General features: G+C 45.9%; 1 protein-coding gene and 1 long non-coding RNA gene across 3 annotated transcripts in view; one reads left to right on the forward strand and one right to left on the reverse strand.

Annotated features, from left to right (window-relative positions):
- The window catches only part of ehf (ets homologous factor), a 66,298-nt gene extending 48,618 nt beyond the window's left edge, over nt 1-17,680 (forward strand). Inside the window, exons 7-8 of the mRNA XM_069895626.1 lie at nt 5,661-5,856; nt 15,098-17,680. Coding sequence (XP_069751727.1) covers nt 5,661-5,856; nt 15,098-15,197 — 296 coding nt within the window. The 3' untranslated portion in view covers nt 15,198-17,680. The remainder of the gene's footprint in view (nt 1-5,660; nt 5,857-15,097) is intronic.
- The window catches only part of LOC138741486 (uncharacterized), a 30,208-nt gene extending 4,276 nt beyond the window's left edge, over nt 1-25,932 (reverse strand). The window contains exons 1-3 of one of the 2 annotated variants that reach the window (XR_011343522.1): nt 25,817-25,932; nt 16,878-16,921; nt 5,648-5,796 (exon numbers count right to left, since the gene is read on the reverse strand). This is a non-coding gene — a long non-coding RNA (uncharacterized lncRNA). The remainder of the gene's footprint in view (nt 1-5,647; nt 5,797-16,877; nt 16,922-25,816) is intronic. The other variant, XR_011343521.1, reaches the window with a different exon arrangement.
- Between the last annotated feature and the right edge of the window lie 295 nt (nt 25,933-26,227).

Consider the following 26,227-nt stretch of genomic DNA (forward strand, 5'->3'; position numbering starts at 1 on the left):
CACAAGGATGATTCTGGGAATGAAAGGGTTATCATATGATAAGCATTCAAACACTCTTGGCCTATCCTCATTGGAATTTAGGAGAATGAGGGGAGATTTCATCAAAACATTTCGAACTTTGAAAGGCATGGACAGAGTAGATGTAGAAAGGTTGTTTGCCCATGGTGGAAGAATCTAGGGCAAGAGGGCACAACTTCAGGATTGAAGGGTGTCCACTTAGAACAGAGATATGGAGAAATGTCTTCAGCCAGAGGTTGGTAAATCTGTGGAATTTGTGGCTACGGGCAATTGTGGAGACCAGGTCATTAGGAGTACTTAGAGGTGGATAGGTTCTTGATTAGCCAGGGCATCAAAGGTTATGGGGAGAAGGCCAGGCAGTAGGGCTGAGTGGGAGAATGGATCAGCTCATGATTAAATAGTGATGAAGACTTGATGGGCTGAATGGCCTATTTCTGCTTTTACGTCTTATGACCTTAAATCGAACTAGCAGTTTGACTGGTGAGAAAGAGTTGGGCCAAAGAGTCATTCTCGTGCTGGATAATTGTATGACTCAATGACTTTGGAAGAAGGTCTGGGTAATCAGCTGAAGATAATTCTGGTTCTGGCTGTGTCAGTGTGTTGCTTGGATATTTCATGGAAATATTTCAGCCCAGAATTGTGCCAACCTAATAACCTACTCTAATTGCCTCAAAATGATGGCACTGCCGGAGCTGCTGTAATGGCAATGCTGCCATTGATGCAGACTTGGGAGAGCGGGGAGCAGAGACATGGTGCTGCTACTGAAGAGTTCCATTGTTTGGTTCTAATGCCAATGTCTCTGTGCAGGCTTTAAATGGACTGTTAAAGGAGCTGATGGTATTTTTATTTAAAATCCTGTAATCGAGGGCTCTGTGCGCAAGATGGCGGCACCTATGCTCGGCAGCGGCTTCGAGGGGTTGCAGACTCTGGGAGAACAGCGGAAAATTAGAGAAGACAACCCTACAGAACGGTGACCATGGCGGCAAACTGGAAAGGGACTCAGCAGCTAAGGGAGTCATACAGGCTGCAAGTATCAGAAATAGGATTTGAGAGGGTGCTGAGGACAAGAAGGGCTCCCGAAGGGCCTCGGGTGCTGAAGATTTCCTGATTGTGTCGGAGGTTTTCATCTGGAGCTCAGGTTGTCGGATCGAGCAGGTGTCTGTGCAGATGTAGAGGTTGTGGGAGTGCAGGAAGTGAATCCACGGACACTCAGTGACTTTGATGGGACTCTCTTTTGCTTCTCTTTCTCTTGTACTGTAAGTGGCACCAGGCAATACTAATGGCGACTCTTTGCCTTATGGCAGGCAGAAGTCAATTTTGTGTCATATTACATGTTCTGTACGATTACATGACAATAAATGAATCTTGAATCCATGCAGAGAACTACTCCTAATTTTAGACATGCTCCCAGATGTTAACAACTTTGCAGGCTAATGTGTTTTGTCCACACGTGAATAAAGCATCGCATGGAGTTGTCAGACTAGAGGAGGTTACAGAGTTTGTAGGGAAGGCAAAGTCACAGTAGGATTTCAGAATGGAGATGAGAATTATGAAACTGAAAAATTGCTGGACTGGGAACCTTAAGCTCAGAGTGATGAGTGAGTGAGTTCTGGTGCTAAATATGGGCGACAGAGTTTTGATGCCCTTGATCTTCGGGCAGGTCTTTGGCTGACGAGCAAGAGTCTAGAAGGCTTCATTTTTGGTGGGCACTGCAGTTTTAAGTTTTTTTAAAACTGTTTTAATTTTAGAGATCCAGCACAGTAACAGGCCCTTCCGGCCCATGAGCCCGTGCCACCCAAATACTCCAATTAACCTCCAACCCGAGTATGGTTTTGATGGGTGGGAGGACATCAGAGCACTGGGAGGAAACCCATGCAGGTCCCAGGAATAATGTACCAACTCCTTACAGAGAGGGCCAGACTTGAACCCAGACTCAAACTGCTACACTACCCGCGCTGCAGGGAATGCAGCGAATTTGGAATTTTCCCTTTTCTCACGCTTTTAAGATCGTTGCAGTTTGACAAAGTTGGATCAAGTTCAAGAATGTTGCAAATGAAACATGAACCCCTTTAACTGAAATAAGATGTCAGTGGCTTCAAGGCATCTTTTGCTTTCTGAGCCGTAGCACAGAACGTAATTCAGTCCAAGATTCAAATGTCAGAGTTACCAATGAGTTTGCTATACTTTCACCATGGACCTACATGCTGTGAGGCATCTAACTCGCTTTTTAATGTTGTGCTGAATATGCTTCAGTCATAAGGCAATGAATTCCAAACTCCAACAAGCTGCTAAGTTACTGAAATCAAAACCCAACTTTCACTTAGATGAAAACTGTCATCTGACTCCTAACTCTTCTGCCTGTAAAGAGCTTCAAGGAAATAAATAACATCTTGAGGTGATTTTCGGGAAAGAAAAAAAGTAATGAGCAAGAGAAAGATTTGGCTGAAGATATCCTGAACAGGGGTGCAGTACTGCTGGAACTCACGGGAGGACCTCTCCGTCACCTCAGGGGGCAGCTCCTGCAACTCAAAGGGCGGCTCCAGGCACCTCCTTGTCGCAGTTTTTGGTGAGCTCCAACACCTAAAAAATTAGCTCTGCCCCCCTGATCCTGAATACTATATTTATGGGAAATGTCCCAAACAGGAAGCTGTCTCTGAATTAAATCGGAAGGTTATAGAGATCAGACTGAAGACCCCACTAAACATGCAACTGATGGTTAAGATTTCCACCACGGACCTCCTCTTTTGAAGTTCTAAGATACCACTATTTTGATGCAACTTAAATTGGTTTGGAGGTTTTTAGGTCAGTGCTGATAAAATTTAAGAGTATCTAGATGGGGTTAAATGAAATGGAATGGGAAGATGCTCAAAGAGCTGACTCAAACAATCAGTCCCCATGCTGTAAAATCAACGTCATTCTGTGTGATTTAAGTTTGATGCTTCCAGGATAAGGCACAACCCTGAGTGCGACTTACTGGGACATATTCTTCCACAGATTCCTCTGGCCTGTAAAATCTTTGGTATTACAGTGCCTGGGGCTGCTGAAAAACTCAAATATTTGGGAAGATATCCAAAATATCTCACGACTTCCAAGGAATATCTAGAAACTATTCCTTCCATTTATGTGCCTTCCATTTATCCTTTTTAGACTAGTAAAAGCAAGGTGGAATATAGTTAGATATAGTGATCGTTGTATTTGGAGGACCACATTATCGAGTCATATAGCGCAGAACTGGGCCCGACAACCACCTACATCAGTACCACCCTTTTGGCCCATCTACACTATTCATATTTGCCCACATTAGGTCTGTATCACTTTATACCTTTCCCATGTGAGAGGAAAAAAGTGACACTTAATAAAGCAGTAGCCCCAGAGTGGTTTACAGTACTGGGGGCTGGGGTGAGGTTCAGGAGTCTGATAGGTGTCAGATTCTTGAACCTAGAGTGTTGGCCAGCAAGAAGAGATTGTGACCAGGGCAATGGGGTCCTTTATGATGTTTTTAATGTGGAGATACAATACGGTTACAGACCCTTCTGGCCCATAAACCAGCACCGTCCAAATACACCATGTGATTAATGAACCTACTAACCCCGTACATCTTTAGAATGCGGGTGGAAGCTGGAGCATCCGGAGAAAACCCATGCAGATAGGGAGAGTACGTACAAACTCCTTACAGACAGTGTGGAATTCGAACCTGGGTTTCTGGCCCTATAAGTGTTAATTGCTTGTTGGCTGCCTTCTTGAGGCAGCATTTCACATAGATTAATTTTTAAATAAATTTTAGACATACAACACATTAACAGGCTGTTTCGGCCCATGAGCCTGTGCCGCCAAATTATACCCAATTAATTGTAACCCAGGTACATTTTGAAGTGTGGGAGGAAACCAGAGCCCCCGGGGAAAGCCCATGCAGAAACAGAGAATGTACAAACTCCTTACAGATAGTGCGGGATTCGAGCCCTAGTCCCGATAGCTGAGGCGCTGAAACAGCATTGGGCTAACTGCTATGCTAACCGTGCCACCATAGCTGCCTTCACCGGATGGGTCAGTGCCTGTGATGGACTTGGCTATGTTTCCCGCTTTGTGCAGCCTCTTCCTTGGAGAGAAGTGTTCACCAAGTGGCAACCCAAGACTTTTAACAAGGATAAGGGTGAACAGGCAGTGAAGCCTTGTTAACAGCTGCACAAAGCCATGATTAGACTATAGCTGGAGGACTTTATTCAGTGTTTGATATGCAGCAGAGATTCACCTGGAATGCAAATACCATATGATGAAACATTGAGACTTGCAATGTTTTTTCTTTGGCTTGGCTTCGCGGACGAAGATTTATGGAGGGGGTAAAAAGTCCACGTCAGCTGCAGGCTCGTTTGTGGCTGACAAGTCCGATGCGGGACAGGCAGACACGATTGCAGCGGTTGCAGGGGAAAATTGGTTGGTTGGGGTTGGGTGTTGGGTTTTTCCTCCTTTGCCTTTTGTCAGTGAGGTGGGCTCTGCGGTCTTCTTCAAAGGAGGTTGCTGCCCGCCAAACTGTGAGGCGCCAAGATGCACGGTTTGAGGCGTTATCAGCCCACTGGCGGTGGTCAATGTGGCAGGCACCAAGAGATTTCTTTAGGCAGTCCTTGTACCTTTTCTTTGGTGCACCTCTGTCACGGTGGCCAGTGGAGAGCTCGCCATATAACACGATCTTGGGAAGGCGATGGTCCTCCATTCTGGAGACGTGACCCATCCAGCGCAGCTGGATCTTCAGCAGCACATAATGTAATTACAATACAAATGTAATTTGATTGACATTTCACAATATCAGGTGGATGCTTCTGTTGAATAAAGAGAAACTGATTCTGTTCAGAAGTAAGCAATTTAGGGCTGAGTCACAGACCACAGACCATTGGGTCTGTATTCTCAATACGTACCTACACTAATCCTATTTTCCCTCCCACATTCCTATCATATGCTCCCTGCCTCCAATGTACACCAAGGATAATTTGCAAGTTAATCTTCCAACCCGGATGCCTTGGCGATGTGGGATAAAACTTAAGCACCCAGAGGAAACCTACATGTTACTGGGAGAATGTGCAAACTCCATGCAGACAGCACCAGAAGTCACAATGGAATCCTGGTCTCAAGTTGTGAGGCAGCAGCGCTAACTACTATATGACTGCTTCAAGCCACCAGGTGATACTGACTTCACTGCCTCGCAACTGTAAACTGTACTCAAAGTAAAGAAATATATATATGTGTATGTATAACAAAAGGAAGAAATGAGAACAAAACAGAAATATACTAACTGTGCAAATTCTGAGCTTAGGTGCTGCCTGTGGGGTGTTTGCATGTTCTCCCTGCGACCACAGGGAGTTTCCTCTGGTTTTCTCTGCAGAAGAACATCTTGACTGGGTATGGCCATCTGTTTCCTTGTTGTAACTAAATATGTCAGCTATGTTTTCAACTCTCCAACAACAACCAAAATTAAAGTTCTCCATAGCTGAGGAGAGCACTGATTTTGTGAAAAACCCTTTCAGAATCAAAGGCGTTGGGTGTAATTGGATGACATGGGTTTCATGGGCCAGAAAGGCCTTCTACTGAGCTGTATCTTTAAAATTAAAAAGAACATTAAAAGACTTGCTCTTTCAACCTTCTCACTTTAGGTCCTCGGGGAACACATCTGTGGGAGTTCATTCGGGACATCCTCCTGGATTCGGAGAAGAATCCTGGACTGATCAAGTGGGAAGACCGGTCGGAAGGGATTTTCCGTTTCCTGAAGTCTGAGGCTGTGGCTCAGCTCTGGGGGAAGAAGAAAAACAACAGCAGCATGACGTACGAGAAGCTGAGCCGTGCGATGAGGTGGGAGCTCCTGCGCTGTCTGTCTTTCAGAGGATGAAGCCCCTCCCCCCCACCCCTCTAAACCCAAGCGAGCTCAAGGCTCTAGCTCACTTCCTCTTCTTCCAGCCCACAGTCACAGAATCATGCAGTACAGAAACAGACCCTTTGGCCCAACTTGTCCGTGCTTGTCCATCTGAGCTCATCCTATTTGCCCTATATCATTCTAACCCAGTGGTTTTCAACCTTTTTCTTTCCACTCACATACCACTTTTAAGTAATCCCTATGCCATCGGTGCTCTGTGATTAGTAAGGGATTGCTTAAGGTGGTATGTGAGTGGGAAGGGAAAGTTGAGAATCACTGCTCTAGACCCAATTGTTAATGAAATATTTTGCTTGAGAAAAATTTTCATTGGAATTATGAAACCGGGCACATAACGAATCAATTAGGTACGATTAAAACATGGTTTTCAACCTTTTTCTTTCCACTCATATCCCTTTCTAAGCACAGATCACCTATGGCATTAGGGATTACTGAAGGTGGAATGTGAGTGGAAAAAAAAGGTTGAAAACCACTGAAAAATATTTCTTGTCCTTATAATATGGGTTTTGAATATTGCAACTGCACTGACCTCTACTACTTTTCTCTGGCAACTCAGCCCCCACCTTCTGTCTTAAAAAGGTACCCCTCATCACTTTTAAACTTTTGCTCTCTTACCTTAATTTTATGCTCTCATTTTATATCCCCCCCACCCCACCTCTCGGGAGAAAAAAATCCAACCATTCATCTTATTTATGCCCCTTACAATTTTATCAACCTCTGTAAGGTCACCCCTCAGCCTGCTACACACCAGGGTGATCATTCCTACCTATTTAGGCTCTCCTTATGAGTCAAGCCCTCAAACATCCTCTCGTTCCCTGGGAACTGTATACCACTCATTGCCAATATCAGTGTCTAGCCAGGATAATGGCTGCATTTGGCATCTGTTGAATAAGGACCAGTGTAAGATGCACAGTGAATCAAACCATGGCCACTTCACCTTGATGAAGTCTGGGATTCATGAGTGGAAATATCTGGTCCAGACAGCAGTAATTAAAATTTTAATTTAGAGTTACTGCATGGTGACAGGCCAAATACACCCATGTGACCAATTAACCTAGAGTATGTACATCTTTGGAAAGTGGGAGGAAACTGAGGCACCCGGAGGAAACCCACGCAGTCCCAGGAAGTACGTACAAACTCCTGATAGACGGTGTCAGATTTGAACCCAGGTCGCTGGCACTGATAGTGTTGTGCCGCCCTCTCCTTAGACAACGGTGGATTAGTACAAGCTAATTTTTGTGAACTACATGAAATTACGATTGAATTATAAACAACTGTTGTGACACTTTACTTTTGCTGGCTCGATACGGGGTAAACAGAGAATCCAAACCATATATTTTAAAACCTATTATTCCCACAAAACAACATTCCAAATGCTGATAATCTTTTCATTGTTTGCTCATTGTTCACAGAGCCAATTTTAGAAGATTAATTTCCAACCAATTACAGGATTAAAATAATTGATCCAAAACCATTCTGGTCCACCTATGGCCATTGGACATCTGTGAAGCACATAGTAAATTGATTGATATTTGGAAATCCATTCTTTAGAGAGGGATTATTAATGTGTCCACAGACATGGTTCAATAGTATCTGCTCTGGAAATAGTACTGGGCAGGGTTGGAGTCAATCTGTTTTTGGATGATTGTGTTTGAAGCTCAGGATCTCATATGCCACAATAGCAGATTACTGTGAGCCTTGGCCTTCTATGTGCTTCCAATTGCTGCACTTGCTCCAGTTGTTATCGCAAGGTAGTTCAGTACAAGCTAGAAGGGCTGTAGGATCTGTTTCTGTGCTGTAGGTTTCTATGATGAAAACACCACCTCTGGGGTCTCTATACCAAGAGAACAAATGAATCAATGTCCATGTGGCCTCCCAGGGAAACACCCCTGGTGCTGACACCCAGTCAATCAACTGTGTGGGTAGACCAAGTGATTGACTTGCCTAACACCAAACTCCCAGAATGCGCTTGCTGTCTCAGCCACAGTTCCCATTCTGTGAAAGTGTCTGCAGGTCTCCTACTGACATCACCATCAAGCTCAGCACCCATAAAACTGAAGTGGTACTGAATTGAATTCTTCATTGTCACATGCACTGAGATACAGTGGAAAGCTTTGTTCTACAAGCTATCCAGGCAAGTCAACCCACAGTTCAGTGCAGTATGTAGCGCAATAATAAAACAGAAGTACATTTTGTAATGTTACAGTCAAAAAGTGCAGGGTAAAGTGTAACAAAACAGAGTGCAGAGTGTAGGGAACAGAAGTTAAGTAGTGCATTGGCATTATCTTTAATCAGTGATGGGTCCATTTAAGATTCTGATAACAGCAGGGAAGAAACTGTCCTTGAATCTGGAGGTTCATGCTTTCAAGCTCCTGTATCTTCTGACTGATGGGAGGGTGAGAGGAGAGGGTGACCAAGGTGGAACATGTCCTTTAATATGTTGGCAGCTTTCCTGAGAGCGGGAGATGTAGGCAGAGTTGATGGAGGGGAGGTCGTTTTGTTTGATGGCCTAGGCTACGGTCATAACTCTCTGTAGCTTCTTGTGGTCTTGGCTGGAGTAGTTCCTGTCCCACGCTGTGATATACCTGCACGGGAGCATCTGTAAAAGTCAGCAGGAGACCATGGGGATGTGCCAGAATTTCCTCAGGCTTCTCAGCAAATTGAGTCTTTGGTGGGCTTTCTGGGTCATAGGGTAGATATGGTTGGTCCAGCACAAGTTATTGGTGATATTTACTCCTTAGAATATGAAGCTCCCCACCTCAGCACCGTTTATACATAGAGAGGCATGTGCTCCCCTCTCATTTCTGAAGTCAAAGACCAGCTCCTCCATTTGAACAACTCCTGAAGACAAGACAATATTAACCCCTCTTCAATCACTGCAATATATATGCTGAAAGCCCCTTGCCATTTGTTCAGAAATCCAGGATTCCCTCCCAGCACCTGATAGATCAAGTCAGGAGGGGACATTAGAGGAGGACACAATGCCATGCACTCTTTCTATCATCATCTGGCAGAAGGAGAGGTCTAGGGGTACCAAGTGAACTCACAAATGGTCCTTTCATGTACCAAACTTAGATTAATCTTTGCGGAGTCTATGTGACAGATATGTTAGCTTGTTTTTATCTGGGAATACCCTCAGTTAGTACATTACACAGCATTTGAATTGCTGAACTTGTAGGGACCTGTGGACCACTCCATGGGCTGACACAGCAAAGAGTCATCAACCACGATGATTGGGCAGACAGCATGCGGGATGAGATGCCCACTCCCATAGGCTGCAAGAATAGCAATCAAATTGGCCAGTGGATCGCAGGGGCTCCAATCCGGGCCCACGCATCCGGGACAACCAATCAGCAGCCGGCCTCGCTCAAGCCATGCCCCGGTGGTGACACAGCCAGCTGCTTATAAAAGCCAGAGCTGCAGCCCAATAAAGTCAGTGTCGATTACACTCCCTTGGTGTGTGAGTCTTCTTCCTACCTCAAGCTATAACCTGAGCTATAACTGTAGTGACCCCACTACAGTGATGACCCTGACTGGTCCAAATGGCGCTTAGGACCCAATGATGGAGGAACGCCCTATAATCAACACCACAGCGTTGAAGCTGCTGGGCTTCTGGATGGCGCAACCATCCAGCAGGCTGAGGTGCAGTTCGCCATTCACCGAATCTCCACAGACAACCTGCGCTACTACCACGTGCTCAGTACCCTCAATCAAGACACTTCAGCCCGCATCATTGACTTCCTTCAGCAGCCCCCGGAGCAAGGGAAGTATGTGGACATCAAGGAGATATTAACCCACACTTTCAGGCTCTTAAAGCATGAGCACGTGGCCCGACTGCTGCACATCGACAGATTGGGGACAGTGCTCCTTCCGCCCCCATGAGTCACATACTCGCTCTCAATGATGGCCACACCTCTTGCCCACTGTTCCAGCAGATCTTTCTGGAGTGGCTGCCTGAAGACATCTGGCTGCTCATCGCAGAGGAAGACTTTAATGACCCCAGGAGGGTGGCTGCCTGAGCAGACGTGATATGGGCAGTGAAGAGAGATGCCAGTGTTTCGCTTGAACAGGTGATGGCATCTCACTAGCAACGCCTGGCCACAAAACCATCCGACTGACTATCTGATCGACCGACCACTCAATCAATGCACACCTCCAGTGAGAAGTACTGTTTCTATCATCAATGGTAGGGTACCGAGGCCCATCAATGCCGCTCCCCATGTGTGTTCCAGGGAAATGGCAAGGCCAGGCGTTATTGATAGCTGCAATGACTGGCCTTCTCCACAACCAAGACTCCATTGGGCCAACATTTCTTGGTGGACACTGGGGCACAGTACAGCATCCTTCCCTTGTGTAGCCTTGAGGCCCGCAGTGGCAAGGTGGGCTGAGAGCTTCAAGCAGCAAATGTCTCCAACATTCGGACATTTGACACTGTACAATTCCCCTCCACTTTGGGGGCAGACAATTTACCTGGAAGTTTACGGTGGTGGCCGTACAATAACCATTACTGGATGCCAATTTCCTGAGAGCCAACTTGCTACTGGTGGACATTAAGTGGCATCATCTGGTACATGCCTGGACATTTCAGACACTCTCGCTCAACTTACTAACCCCCATCTACACTCAGTGAGTAGGTGCCGACAACAAATTTGCTCAATTCCTAGTGGAATTCCCCTTCATCACTTCGCCCTATTTCAACTTGGCAGAACCAAAACACGGGGTGAGGCACCAAATCATTATGGAGGGCCCTCCCCTCCATCTCAGGGTATGGTGTCTTCCCCCCGAGAAACTCAACCTGGCTAGAGAAGAGTTTTGAAAGATAGAGGATCTCGGCACTATGCGCTGCTCCAATAGCCCATGGGCCTCCCCCTCCATATGGTACTGGTAGCTGGAGATTGGAGGCCATGCGGAGACTACCGGCACCTTAAAGAGGCCACCACACCTGACAGATATCCTATGCCCCATATCCATAACCCCACTTTTTAACAAGGGAGGGAGAGAGAGAGAAAACATAGACCAGTTACCCTGACATCGATAGTGGGGAAAATGCAAGAGTCAGTTATTAAAGATGCTATTGCAGCACATTTGGAATGTAGTGATATTGTTGGACATGGTCAGCGTGGTTTTATAAAGGGAAAATCATGTCTGAGAAATCTTAGAATTTTTTGAGAATATAACTAGTAGAGTTGATAAGGGAGAACCAGTGGATGTGGTATACCTGGACTTTCAGAAGGCATTTGATAAAGACCCGCACAGGAGATTAATGTACATACTTAAAGCCCCCGGTATAGGAGGGTTGGTATTGAGGTGGATAGACAACTGGTTGACAGACAGGAAACAAAGAGTAGGAATAAATGGGTTATTTTCAGAATGGCAGGTGGTGACTAGTGGAGAACCACAAGGCTCAGTGCCAGGACCACAGTTATTTACAATATGTATCAATGACAGATGAGGGAATAGAAAGCAGCATCTTCAAGTTTGCAGATGACGCGAAGCTGGGTGTTAGGGGTTAGCTGTGTAGAGTATGCAGGGTGACTTGTGGACAAGTTATGTGAGTGGACCAAGGCATGGCAGATGCAATATAATGTGGAGGCAAGAGCAGGAGAGAAGATTATTACCTAAATGGTGTCAGATTAGGAAAAGGAGAGATGCAACGAGACCTGGGTGTCACTGTGAACCAGTCATTGAAAGTGGGCATGCAGGTACAGCAGGCAGTGAGGAAAGCGATATGTTGGCATTCATAGCAAGAGGATTTGAGTACAGGAGCAGAGAGGTTCTACTGCAGCTGGACAGGGCTTTGATGAGACCACACCTAGAATATTGTGTACAGTTTTGGTCTCCTTATCTGAGGAAAGACATCCTTGCCATAGAGGGAGTGCAAAGAAGGTTCTTGAGATTAATACCAGGGACGGCAGGACTTATGTATGAAGAAAGGCTGGATCGACTAGGCTTATACTCATCGGAATTTAGAAGATTGATGGGGGATCTTATAGAAATGTATAAAATTCTAAAGGGATTGGACAGGATAGATGCAGGAAGGTTTTTCCCAATGTTGGGGAAGACCAGAATCAGGGGTCACAGATTAAGGATAAGGGGGAAGTCTTTTAGGACTGAGATAAGAGAAAAAGAAATTCTCTCAGAGCGAAGTAAATCTGTGGAAGTAGTTGATGCCAGTTACTTATCTATATTTAAAAGTTAGATTTGGCCCTTGTGGTTAAGGGGATCAGGGGGTATGGGGAGAAGGCAGGAATCGGGTACTGAGTAGGGAATCAGCCTCAATCAAAATGAATGGTGGTGTAGGTTTGAAAGGCCAAATGACCTACTCCTACATTTATTTTCTATGTTTCTATGTTATTTCACTGCTAAACTGCAAGGGGCATGGATATTCTCTCAGGTGGACCTCATCAGGGGTTATCGTCAAATTCCAGTCCACCCCAATGACATTCCCAAAACTGCCATCATAAACCCCTTTGGTTTGTTCAAATTGTTCTGCATGCGATTCAGACTGAAAAAGGTGGTTCAGACTTTCCAAAGGTTGATGGACACAGTGGGCCAGGATCTGCACTTTGCCTTCATCTACCGCGACGACATTTTAATAGCTAGCCACACCCGCACTGAGCATGATGCTCACTTAAGACCATTATTCTCCAGGCTGTGAGTTCGGTTTAACCATCAATCCGGCCAAGTGCCAGTTTGGCCGAAAGACAATTGATTTTCTGGGCTGTCACACTGACCAAAGTAGACACTATTTGTTCCTTCCCCAGACCAACGACCATGAAGGGACTGTAAGAAATTGCAGGTATGGTCAATTTTTATCATCACTTCATACCTGCAGCGGCCCTGCTTCATGAGTCCGCTATTTCCCCTCATGGCAGGGCCCAGTAAAGACATTCAATGGACACAGGAAGTGACCAAGGCTTTCTAAGCCATCAAAGATGCCCTAGCAAAAGCCACTCTCCTTGTGCATCCCAGGACAGATGCTCCAATCGCCATCACAGTAGACACCTCCAGCACAGTGGTCAGGGGTGTGCTTGAGAAACTGGTTAATGGACAGTGGCAGCTGCTGGCCTTTTTCAGTAAACATCTCAGGCTACTAGAGCTCAAGTACAGGGCCTTTAATAGGGAGCTGTTAGCCTTATACCTGGCAATTTGGCATTTCTGTTACTTCCTGGAGGGCAGATAGTTCAAACTTTACAGACTACAAACCACTTATCTTTGCTTTCAGCAAGGTGTCAGACCCGTGGTCAGCCAGGCAACAGTGGCACCTGTCCTACATCCCTGAATTTTCGACAGATATTGAACACATTGCTGGAAAATCCAATGTGGTAGCCGATGCCCTATCCTGACCGGCTATCCTAGCCGTGCACAACCCTGCCCCAGGTATCGACTATGCGGCCCTGGCAGATACATAGCAAGCAGACCCTGACATACTGACATATTGGACAGCACTTACTGGCCTGCAACTGGAGGACATCCAGATTGCCCTAGGTAACCGCACGCTGCTCTGAGACACCTCGACTGGTAAACGGTGCGCCCATTATTCTGGTCGCATGAGGGAGGCGAGTTTTCGATTCGGTCCACAATTTGGCTCACCCTGCTATCAGGACTACAGTTAGAATGGTGCCCAACAGGTCACTCAGTGCCAGACATCCAAGGTCCAGACCCATATTAAAGCTCCTCCACAGCCTTTCGAACCAGCATGCCACTGTTTCAGCCACGTGCACATAGACATTGTGCAGCCCCAACCTGTATCCAGACGTGCACGTTATCTGTTGACCATGGTCGACCGGATGACTAGATGGCCAGTGGTGGTGCCACTACCTGCTATTTCTACAGAGACACGTGCACGGGCATTACTGAACACCTGGGTAGCATGGTTCTGGGTTCCCAAACACTTAACTTCTGATGGAGGGCCCAATTCACTTCCAGCCTGTGGACCACCTTAGCGAATGCCCTGGGGACTCAACTTCACCACACCATAGCATACCACCCACAGGCTAACAGGATGGTAGAGAGGTTCCGCAGGCACCTGAAGTCAGTTCTGATGGCCTGACTCACCAAACTGAATTGGGCAGACAGATTCCCTTGGGTCCTGCTAGGCATCCACACCACCCCGAAAGAGGATCTCGAGGCATGGGTCGACACAGCAAACAGTCATCGAGCATGATGATCAGGCAGACACCACATGGGATGAGACACCCACTCCCATAGGCTGCAGGAATAGTGATCACAGCCAGTGGACCACAGGGGGTCCAATCCAGGCCTATGCATCAGGACAACCAATCAGCAGCCAGCCTCCATCAAGCCACGCCCCAGCGGTGACATGGCCAGCTGCCTAATAAAGCCAGAGTCGATTACACTCCCTTAGTGTGCGAGTTTTCTTTCTACTTCGAGCTATAACCCAAGTTATAACCATAACAATCCCGCTACAAACTTAATTTCTCAGATCTTTTTCCAGATTTCAAATTCATTTCAGAATATTGAAGCAGGATAGGCGTAGGTTTGTTAAATAATGTGTACCTGTATTTATTGCACTTTTTGCTGACTAATCGGTGAAGGAGGCAACGAGGAGGCCGGGATGAGTCACTCTCTGTTTTACTCCGGCCTCCCCTTGGAAGAAGGTCCTCCTCCAACATATCAGAGCATTCTGCCTGGAGACAGCCAGCTATTTTGCCTCACCCTCGTGGCTAAACCACCTCAGTCTCAGTGATAAAGTTCTGAAGGGTAGCAATGGGTTGAGCCGCTGCCTCACAACTCCGGCGTGACTCCGGTTCAATCCCAACCTCCAGTGCTTTCGGCATGAAATTCACACGCTCTCCCTGAGTTCCTCTGGGTCTCACCCACCCCACTGGGTGCTCCGGTTTCATCCCACCTGCAAAAGGTGTTCAGGCTGCTATAAATTGCCCCCCCCCCACCTCGTGTGCAGGTGAATGGTAGAATCTAAGGGGGGAATTGATGAATAATTAGTGTAAATGGATGCTTTCTACTTGGTCAGCATGGATTCAGTGGGCTGAAGGGCCTGTTTCTGGACCGTATGGTAATGTCTTTACTATAAGAACAAGGGGAATACGTGTCCTATGTATGTCGCAACAGCGTGGCCACAACCAAGACAATGAAGTGCTGCTATACACAACAACTGATAGGTTCTCTTTTATACGACAGGTATTATTACAAGCGGGAGATCTTGGAAAGGGTAGATGGCCGGAGATTGGTCTATAAATTTGGAAAGAATGCCCGTGGCTGGAGAGACTATGGCCGGTAGTGGAAATTCTTGGAGATCACCGTGGGAGTGAGAGCAGAATGTTTGTTGTTATTTATATGTATAGAGAAATGATGAAGCTGGTCACTAATCCTTTCCATTTGTCTGTCCGCTGCCACTCCAGACCTTGTAATATCAGTGGGGAGTGTGGGCGGGGAAGCAGGGAAGAAGGACCTCTGGATTCCAGAGCACGCAGGACTTTGGCTGGCTTGCGTTCGATTGAAGGAGCAAGTGGAGCGAGCATTTTTCAAAAGGGAGAGTATGCGATCATTTGACTACCAAGCTCAAGGCCAGAACAGCTGGCACTTTGCAGTTGAACGACTGCATCCATGCAGTGCATCTAATGCAATACAAACAAGTCAGGCTTCAGAGAACTGCAGTCACACCACTGAACCCAACCTACAAAAGGAGAGATTAGGGCCAAAGGGTCATGGGATAAGTTTAAAGCAATGCCTCAAAAGAGCAAAACGAGGCACAAAAAAAAAGGAATTCCAAAACTCTGTGAAGCAGGCAATCTGGTACACATCAGAAAAACTAGTGGGGTCATGCACACACACTTTGAGGAGACTGGGCAGCATTTGACATGAAGCAGGCCAATGAAGGGTGATTCATTCAGTGGTTCATTCACTCACGATGGGCATGTGAAGCTACTTAAGTAGATTTTAAGTGAGCAGAGAGACTGCTGTGCTTGTACCCAAGGGCTGAACTTTGAAATGGGCAGCACATGGAAAAGCTCATTACTGTGAGGAATCTCGATTCCATCCTGTCAAGACAAATGGAAACGGTTAAAGATTGTTTTATTCTGAAGAATCCTTGTCAATGTATAACTAGTTAAAACCATCTTTTATATATTTTTAAACTATTGTTGGAACACTATAATTTGTGCTGATTCAGGTTCCCTCTCAGCTAATGGTAACCGTGAACTTGGTGCCAAAAATCACACAGAGTGCGGCAATGAGAATATGCATTGGTTCATAGGCATGGCCCGGGTGGGGCGGGGGGCGGGGCAACTGGCCTCCCAAGTTCGGACAAAACAGTGGAGAAAATTTGGGCAAAGATAAACAAATGAACAACAACAGCGGCCCCGCTCCACCACATCCTGGCCCTGGGCACCACCATGCCCCGGGGCGTTGCGCTTCTCACCTCCAACCCGGGCTCCGGACACGGGCCGTGCGGCAGTGCTCAGGCCCTGTCACATGACCGGGTGGTGGCAGGACTGCTGCTGACAGAGGGAAATGACGGCGTGATGATGTTAGAGGATCTTGTGTGGCGTCACCCAGCATCGTCCTATGGCAACGGGCCTTCCTCCCAGACAGCGAGGTGGCCCCAGCCTGGGATGGCTATGGGAGCCTCGGCCTTGGACTGAGCGGGGTTCGGAGGGGTCGGGGACAGCCAGCCCTCCCGGTGCCGGCTGCTGGTTCACGGAGAAGGCAGTGGCCTGTCTGGGCCCGGAGGTGAGATGCGAGGCAGCCCAGGCCCAGTGTAAAATGTCGAGCCTTAACTAGAGTCCCCATATGCCCATACATGGGTTTCCCATGCAGACAAACCTGTTGGCAGCATCAGTAGGTAACTCGGTCCCTTCAACCTGCTCCACCATTCAGTGAGACCACAGCAGGGCAGCTTGTCACCTCAGCTCCATATTCCTGCTCACCCATTGCTTATTAAACACCTGTCTCCCCTTACCTTACTCAAATGCTCCACCTCCAGAGTTCCAAACAATCATGGTCCTATATGGGGGAAAAATGGCACCAGTTCTCAAGTGTCAAGTGGCATCTGGTCATTCAACAATGGCAGACAGCAGGCTCCAACCGGTGAGTGAGAAGGGCTGTCAAGTCCTGCTCAATCATTTACTTCTGAACAGGCCAGCCTCTATTATCATCCACTTATTGCCCAGGCAAGCTCTCGCCAACTATAGGCCCACCCCTCCTTCTCACCCTGAAACACTGCCTATCTCCCTCTACTCTTTCAGTCCAGATGAAGTGTCTTGACCTGAAACATTGATCTGCTGTTCCTAAGGCAACCAGTGTTTCACTCCAGATTCCAGCATCTGACCTCTCTTGTATCTCTTCTTTGTTGTTTAAGTGAACCTTTTCTCTTCTTTTAACCATTTTGAGAATTTTTTGTTAAGAGGCATTTAATTTCATTCTGAAATTAAAGTCGGATTTGGGAAAATAGAATGACATGTCATGGATTTCTGACAGTGCAAATCTTGTAAAGCTTGTTATTCAAGGGACAGTACTGTAATTAAAAATGTTTTTAAAAATCCATGCCTTGTTTGCAATTCTTCTTGTAAACACATGACTTTTTTGAAAGTGCAGTCGTGTTGTTGCAAATGAAATAATGACGCAAGCAACCAACCACCACCTTCTTGTGCCTCCCTTTGCAAGATGGATTGAGTCAGGATGATGTTGCATTAATATTCCAGATTCTCACAACCTGATGCTGTCATTATTTCATAGATTTTTAATAAAGGCATTTGTAGTAAATTTGACTTTGAATACCTTTGTTTAATCGACAAGTTTCGTTGATCAGGTATGTGGTCTGAGCATTTCCTCAGCACTCCCTCTGTAGTCTGAGGGTTCCCTTACCCTCTGTGGTCTGAGGATTCTCTCATGCACCCCCTCCCTCCATGGTCTGAAGATTCCCTCCCCCACCTCCCTCTGTGGTCTGAGGGTTCTCTCACGCACCCCCTCCCGCCATAGTTGAGGGTTCCCTCCCCCACCTCCCTCTGTGGTCTGAGGGTTTCCTCATCCACCCCTCCCTCCGTGGTCTGAACTTCCTTCTGTGATCTGAGGTTTCCTACCTTCACCCACTGTCCCTCTATGGTCTGAGGGTTCCCTCACTTATTGTCCCTTTGTGACAGGATGGGGGTTCCTCAGCACTGCCCCTTCTATGAGTGTGGAAGTTCTCTTAGCATAATACCTCTGTGATTTAGGTGGATGGGATGTGGGGTTACTTTTGGCACTCTCCCTTGGGACCTATGTTTCCTCACCTCTATCCCTCAGTCCCCTTACACCTTGGCTCAGAGGTGCAATCATTGGAACATATGGTCTTTGGACAGAGAAAATATTGGTCAAATGTTAATTTATACAGTTTCTCTCACAATGTGTCCACTTCTTCACGACCATTTCTCAATGTAGAAATTGCTTCAATGTCGAAAAATGTAATTGGCAAGTTGTGTTCTACAAGGATGCCCAAACTGTGCAGAGGTGATTGTTTTGAATGCATTTGTTTGGGAATTAAAGACGGTCAAACCCCTCACCTCTTCTCTGAGGCAGAAGCTGTCCAGTTCCCAACTGGATCTTGGCCGATTCTACGTGGTTGCTCTCTCTCCCTGGAATGCACTGGTCAGCTGTGGATGGTTCTTTGAACCAGAGGACAATCAGATATCAAGGCCCACCAACAAATCGTTGGTCCTCAGCAGTAACCAATGTCAGTCTCAGAGGGTGTAGCTGGAAACAATTCGTAGCACAGAGTGCTGAGCAACATCCCTGCTCAGGATGAATTTTAACCAAGGTCGCTTCAAGAGCAAGGCACAGTGGGATGGAGACTTCAGCTGTAAATGGAGGACCTTCTCATGGGTGGATTGGTTAGGACGAAGGTTAGAGTAATGCACAAACGACCCAGGTTCGAATCCACTGCTGTTTCTCAGGAGTCCTGTCCATGTGACCTGCATGGGTTTTCTCCCACCCTCCAAAATGTATGATGTTGGGCGTCATTGGGCAGCATGGATTTTGATGGGTCAGAAGGGCATTCTATTAAAATAAGATTAAAATTTTAATATCAATAATTTCTCTCCATCAATTGAGGTGTTGGAGGGTTTTGACAATGAGGCATTCTCCCAAATGACCTTGAGTAGTCTGCTCAGGGATCCACCATCTCCTTCTCCCACAGGAAGTGTAAACCTTTCCTTGCTGACTCCCCAAATGGGGGGATGGCATGGCAGGGGGGGGGGGGGGTCAAAGGTGTCTTTCTGCGGGAATTTTTCCACAAAGGACAAGTCCAATTGAATGAGACATTCCACAGTCCATGGCAATGCCCATCCTTCACAACCCCAGTGACAGGTTACAAAGCCATATGGTGGGTTGGCCCTCATTAGTCATGGAATTGAGTTCAGGAGTTGTAATGTAATGTTGCAGCTCTATAAAACTCTGGTTAGACCACACTTGGAGCATTGTATTCAGTTCTAGTCCCCTCATTTCAGGAAGTATATAGATGCTTTGAAGTGGGTACAGTGGAGATTTTCTAGGATGTTGCCTGGATTGAAGAACCGGTCTCATGAATTAAGGTTGACAGAACTAGGGATTTTCTCATTGGAGTGACAAAGGACGAGAGGTAACAATTTAATTTAGACATGGAACACAGTAATAGGCCTGGCCAATGAGCCCATGCTGCCCAAATACCCCAATTAACAAACAACCCATGTATATAATGAAGGGTGAGAAGAAACTGGTGCACCTAGAGGAAACTGATGCAGACATGGGGAGAGTCGTACAAACTCCCTATAGAAGGCGCTGGATTCCAACCTGGATTACTGGCGCTGTAATAGCATAGCACTAACTGTTACACTAACCGTGCCATCCAATAGATGTCATCGAGGTACATGTAACACGAGGGGCTTTGACAGGATGGACAGCCAGCACCTTTATCCCTGGTGACAATAGCAAATACCAGAGGAAGTGTTATGATTAGCGCAATGTTGTGACAACGTCAGCATCTGGGATGTTTTACTCAGAGTGTGGTTGGTGTCTGAAATGGATTGCCAGGGTGGTAGTACAACAGGGATATTCAAAAGATTTACATGGATGTAAGAAAATAGAGGATTATAGGTGTGAGACAGGGAAGGATTAGATTGTTATGGAGTAGGTTTCCATCGGTCAGCACAACATCGTGGGCTGATGGGCGTGCGCTGTGCTGTAATGTTTTATGTTCTATATTCTAGGTCAGTGGTTCTCAACCTTTTTTTTCCTCACTCATATTCCACTTTAAGTAATCCCATTCTATGCCATAAGTGCTCTGTGGTTAGTAAAGGATTACTTAAAGTCATATGTGAATGGGGAAAAAAGGTTGAGAACCATTGTTCCAGGTAGAACCTCAGCACATGGCAACACTTGGTGTTTGTGTACCTCCAGCTCCAAGCAGAGTTTGATCCAGCCTTACACAGAGGTGACCATCAGGGTGAGGATAATGTTAGGAACATTTCTCCCACACTCTCTGAAGATGCACATCACATCTGAATGGATGGGATTCATCCCCTGGATCTTCAGATGAAGCAAAAGATATCTCAGACGATTGTTCCGGTGCAGGAGCGGGCGATGGGCCACACCAGCACCACATACAGCTGCGCAGAGAGCACCTCACAGTCGATGACGAGGACTCTGCCAGTCATTTAGAGGGAGCTTTGCTCCCACAGTCCCAATTTCTGTGACACCTTGACCATCTGCTCCACTTCTTGCCACACACATCAGCTCCACTGAACCAGATGCCCAGTACCTCAGGCCTGATGGTGAAGGAGATTGGAGAACATAGCTTCACACTGGGTGGATCATCTACCCTATAACAGACTTGACTCGAGTGGCAATGACCTTAGACATTTAGACATACATACAGCATGGAAACAGACCCTTTCGGCCCAAGAGTCCATGCCACCCAATTACACCCAATTGACCTACAACCCCTAGTACGTTTAGAAGGGTGGGAAGAAACTGGAGCCCACAGGGAAAACCCATGCAGACATGAGGAAAATATACAAACTCCTTGCAGACAGTGCTGGATTCGAACCCCGATCCCGATAGAAAGCAGAATAACAGCGATGTGCTAACTGCTATGCTAACTGTGATGAATAGAATAGGAAGGGTTGCCAATTCCTCCCTCATCCCATTCTGCTTACAGATCAGGGTGATGATGCTCTGCCTCATAGCTTCTGATGAACCACCAGATAGAAGCAGAGCATTCAGTCTGGGGCCTACCTAGAGCCAAGTACAACTTGACCACAAAGGCAATTGTTCAGGACAGGAATGGCTCCTGCAAGGCCAATAGCTCATTGTCACAGAAAACCTTGTGATAGGGGATGGGAGGCTCCAGAAGGCTATGCTGTCAATGGTCTTTCTGTGTCCAGACTGGCATAGAAGGGGTTTGTAATATGTCTAACTGCAAGGATGTTGCTGAGCTGTCTTAGCATATAGAACATAGAACTATTCACCATAGTGCAGCCCCTTCAGCCCTCAATGTTGTGGCAACCCATGTATTCATTCCTAAAAACAGTACTAAACCCACCCTACCACATAACCCTCTATTTTCCTTTTGTCCATGTGTCTGTCTAAGAGTCAATTAAATGCACCCATTGTTTCAGCCTTCACCACCATCCCTGGCAAGGCATTCCTGGCACCCTTAACTCTCTGTGTAAAAAGAAACTTACCCCTGATGTCTCCCCTAAACTTCCCTCCCTTAACTTTGTACCTGGGGAACAGTTGCTGGCCATCCACCCTATCTATATCTCTCATAGTCTTGTAGATCTCTATCAAGTCTCCTCTCATCCTTCTACGCTCCAAAGAGAAAGTCCCAGCTCTGTTATCCTTGCCTCATAAGACTTGTTTTCCAATCCAGGCAGCATCCTGGTAAATCTTGTCTACACCCTCTCCATAGCTTCCACATCCTTCCGATAAGGAGGTGACCAGAACTCAACATGATACTCTTAAGTGTTGTTACGAACCCAGAGGACCCCAAAAGCCAGCAGTAATAGATATTCACCAAGACAAATGGTTACTTAAACAAAAGTTGCTTTTAATTATCTTTAAACATGAAAACAGAATAACACTTTAACTTATCACTATTGACTTAACTAACCTCTTAAACCCCCTTCTTATTCTAAATGCACATGTATGTAATGTCTGTATAAGTTCAGAAAAGTTCTTTGATTTACAGACTAATCTCACTTCTCATTCCTTCAAGTTCACTGGTTGCAGGCAATTCTTATATTGTGCACAGAATTTAGCATTTATAAAGTTCACCAGGCTTTGGTGCTTGAAAGGTAAATGTTTACTGATCAGGAAGGTTCTTGTTGGTTTTCAGAGAGAGATTTGTTGTATATTGGACACCCACAACTGATTCCTTTTTAATCAGCCACTTCAGTGTCTTGCCAAAGAAACTTGCCCTCTCGGGGTTCTCCAGATGATAACCTCTTTCTTTCAGGTCACCACAGATTTCCTTTTTGTTTCTCTTATTTCAAGTGAAATATTAGACAGCCAGTCCTCTCCTCTTGCATGAAGCACAAGGGGTTTGACCAGGCTGAACTAAGAACTCACAACCCATCTTCCAGCTTGTCCTGTTCCAGTCCCAGTTGCTGCTGTTGATTGTAAAACTGTAGAACTGATCTCTCTCTCTCTCTCTCTTTCTCTCTCTCTCTCTCTCTCTCTCTCTCTCTCTCTCTCTCTCTCTCTCTCTCTCAGAGAGAAAGCCTGTTTTACTCTCTGCTTGCAAAACCATGACACTCTTAGAACAGCAAGTTCCTGACAATCTGTGGCTCTGACAAGTTCTTTCATCTGTTGCCTTTTTGTAAACAACAATCCATTAGTGAAGTCTCTTGGGCACTCCAAAGCTTTTGCAAAGGCGCTTAGCCCCTACATGTCTAGTGTGAGCAGAGCTCCAGTATTTTAAATAAGATCTATTTTAAAGTTTTCGTATGTGACCTACACTAGAAAACCTGGCCCAATTTATTTCCCAAAAACATAACTATATTCTGTCACAGAGTCATCTTACCAAACATTTATAGAGTTGCAACATGACCTCTCTACTCCTGAACTCAATCCCCCTATTAATGAATTGCAGCATCCCACAAACTACCCTATCAACCTGTGCGGCGATGTTGAGGGAACTTTCCATCCCAAGTTCCTCTGCTAATCCATACTCTTAAATAACCTAACCTGTACTCAGCTTTCTGGTTTGCCCTTCCAAAATCACCTCACACTTATCCAGATTTGCCCTACTGTACATCCTGTCTATATCCTCTTGTAACCTTCAACAACCTTAATCTCCAATCACAACTCCTCTAACCTTTGTGTCATCCACAAACTTACTGACCTATCCTTCTGCCTCTTCATCCAGGTCATTTATAAAAATCACCAAATGCAGGGATCCCAGAACAGATCCGTGTGGCCCTCCACTAGTCACTGACCTCCAGGCAGTATACTTTCCTTCCACTACTACTCTCTGCTTTCTTCCTACAAGCTAATGTTTAATCCACACAGCCAAGGTTCTGTGGAACCCATGCCTCGTGACTTTCTGGATGAGTCTCTCATGGGGAACCTTGTCAAATGCCTTGCTAAAATCCACGTAGACCACATCTACCACCTGACCCTCATCAATTCCTTTAAAAAAAAACTCAATTAGACTCCAAATGGTCATGGATACTATCCTTAAGAATCCTCTCCATTAATTTTCTTCCTGAAGGGTATGGTTCACAGTGAAGACAAGAAGACAGCCTTGAAGGACTCCAAGGCAAAGAGCGAGGCCTACCTCCTCTATTCCCAGCAAGAAAAAGTGGGAGAGTTGGAAGGAATTGTTTCAACTCCTTGCTTTCCTGGAGTGAGACAATTCCCTCACTCTCTGAACAATTTTGCGGATGGCGATGATCTCTTTAACTGTTTCTCACCAGGTGCTCACTCCCAAACAAGGAGAAGGCCCAGTTCAGGAGCAAGCCATTTTCAGCATGCAATACTTCTCCCTAACTATAATTATTTATCTGTGTATTTGCTTATCTTCCTGTATGAGCTGATTGCCTGGATAACATGCAAATTGAAACTTCTAACTGCATTTTGGTATAACACATTCAATGAGAGAAGTTGGGTGAGTGTAGGGCTAATCAATCACAGGGAAAATTGGTGGGGGTGTGAACTGTGAACTGGAATAAACCTGATGGGTCAAAAGACACCCTCCTGTGTCCTAAGGAAGAATGGGAGTATGGGGTAGCAGTCGATGGGTCTCCTGGACAAGAGGCAGCACAAGGAAAGTCATGAGAGACAATCAGATCTCGGCAGTGGACCAAGGCTACCCTAATTTCCAAAAGGCGACTTGCAAATGAGATGTTTGCAAATTTATGAATGGCATTAAATTATGCTGCGAGAATTCAAAATTTGCAATGGTAATCAAATGCTTCTGAACTTTGAAGGTGTCACATCAGTTGCTAAAACAATGAGTAACATAATAAAACATGCAGTTATTTTTCAGCCGGATGAATAACACTGGCTTGACTGAAAATTCACAGTGAGGTAATGGGAGCTGCTACATCTGCAGACACCATCGTTACTTGTTTGGGATTACTGGCCTCTCCCCACACCCACCTTTTTATGCTTGCCATCTTCCTTATCTCACTTGCATCTAGAGACAAGGCCCCAAAACTTTGACGGTCCATTTCTCTCTCCATGGACACTGTCTGACTCGCTGAGTCCCTCCAGCCTGCCTTCATATTAACCAGAATTCCAGTGCCTCCATTTCTTGTACTACTGCATCCATTCAGGTTCTGAGCACTTATGAGTTTATGTATAATTAGATTTCAGATGGCAATGATGAACTGTTGAGGTAAAGTGAGCACAGAGACACCCTTCAAACTTCTCAGTGACATCCACAGGTTTGGTCTAACGTCGACCGCTGGATGCTGCTGAGGTTCTTTTGGCATGAGGATAAACAAACTCTTACAGCCCAAACCAATCCTGCAACTGACTGAAGGAGTGGCCCAATTTTTTTTAGGAGACTATGGGTAGCTATGGACAACTCATACGGAGGCATACATTATTGCATGCCCCTGTGTGCACTGGGTAATAATCAATTTTGCCTTCACAATAGCTCAAGTTCAAGTTCATTGTCATCTAATTGTACATATACATCTACAACCCAACAAAACCTATAGTGCATACACAGTACACCCTGCACACAAACAATATGTATACATAGCAATCCAAAATAAAGATACATAAAATAATTTACTGGTTTATAGGACTGTTCAACAATCCTAGATAGAATGAAGAGAGACCCCAGAGATTGTCTCAGCAGTTTTAATCACCCTCCATACTGACCTCCAATTTGATGCTTCGCAGCTACCACATCACACTATGATGCAGCCAGACAGGACACTCTCTGTTGTGCTCCTGTCACAAATTGTTAGATGGGGGCAATAACCTTGCCCTCCTCAACCTCCTTAGCTGCTGCGCCCTCCTGACTAATGAGGTGTTGTAGGTCCATAATAGGTCATCCTTTAAATGGATGCCAAGAAGCATTGTGCTCCCCACCCTCTCGACGATGGAGCTATTGATATGGAGTGAGGAATGGTCCTTGGTCCTCCTGAAGTCCACAATCATGTCCTTTGTCTTGTCCACCTGAGACTCAGGTTGTTGCTCTTGCACCACTGTACATACCATTCAAGCTCCTCTCTGCAAGCCAACTTGCCAATGAGGCCACCTACTGTTATTGACATCCACAAACTGTTGGAGCTGAATCTGGCAATGGTAAGTCAGATGTGTGAACAGTATCGGGCTGAGCACACAGCCCTGAGGTGCACCAGTGCGCAGTGTTAACAATTCCCAAAGTGGGTGAGAGAAACCAGGGGTGGCAGAAAGTTGATTACTCACCCTTGTTGAGATGCTTCAGAGAAATGTCCTTTTTAGACGAGTGCCTTCTTCAGGAAATAGAAAGCTTTTTGTGGGTCAGTAGAGTAGAGTGCAGTTTTTCTTCTGCAAACTTTAAAACTCCTTTCATAGGTCAGTAGAAGTAGAGTGGTCTCTCATTCTTCAATAATCAAAAGGAGGAACTTTGACAGCATTGTCTATGACCACACAATGAGGCTGAATGGGTTTCTTATCCCACAAAGGAGGTCAGAGATGTTTCCCTTGTGCAGTTTCCTTTAAAAAATGACCTCTGGACTTCCTGGTCATCTTAAAAGCATGACCTTGGAATATTTTGGTCCCCTTCCCCATTGTAACGGTTCAGAATGGAAGGCCCCTAATTCAGAACCCACATGCAGCCTCTCCACACTGAATATT

The sequence above is a fragment of the Narcine bancroftii genome, chromosome 1 (genome assembly GCF_036971445.1).
Source record: "Narcine bancroftii isolate sNarBan1 chromosome 1, sNarBan1.hap1, whole genome shotgun sequence".
In the NCBI taxonomy this organism is placed as follows: domain Eukaryota; kingdom Metazoa; phylum Chordata; class Chondrichthyes; order Torpediniformes; family Narcinidae; genus Narcine; species Narcine bancroftii.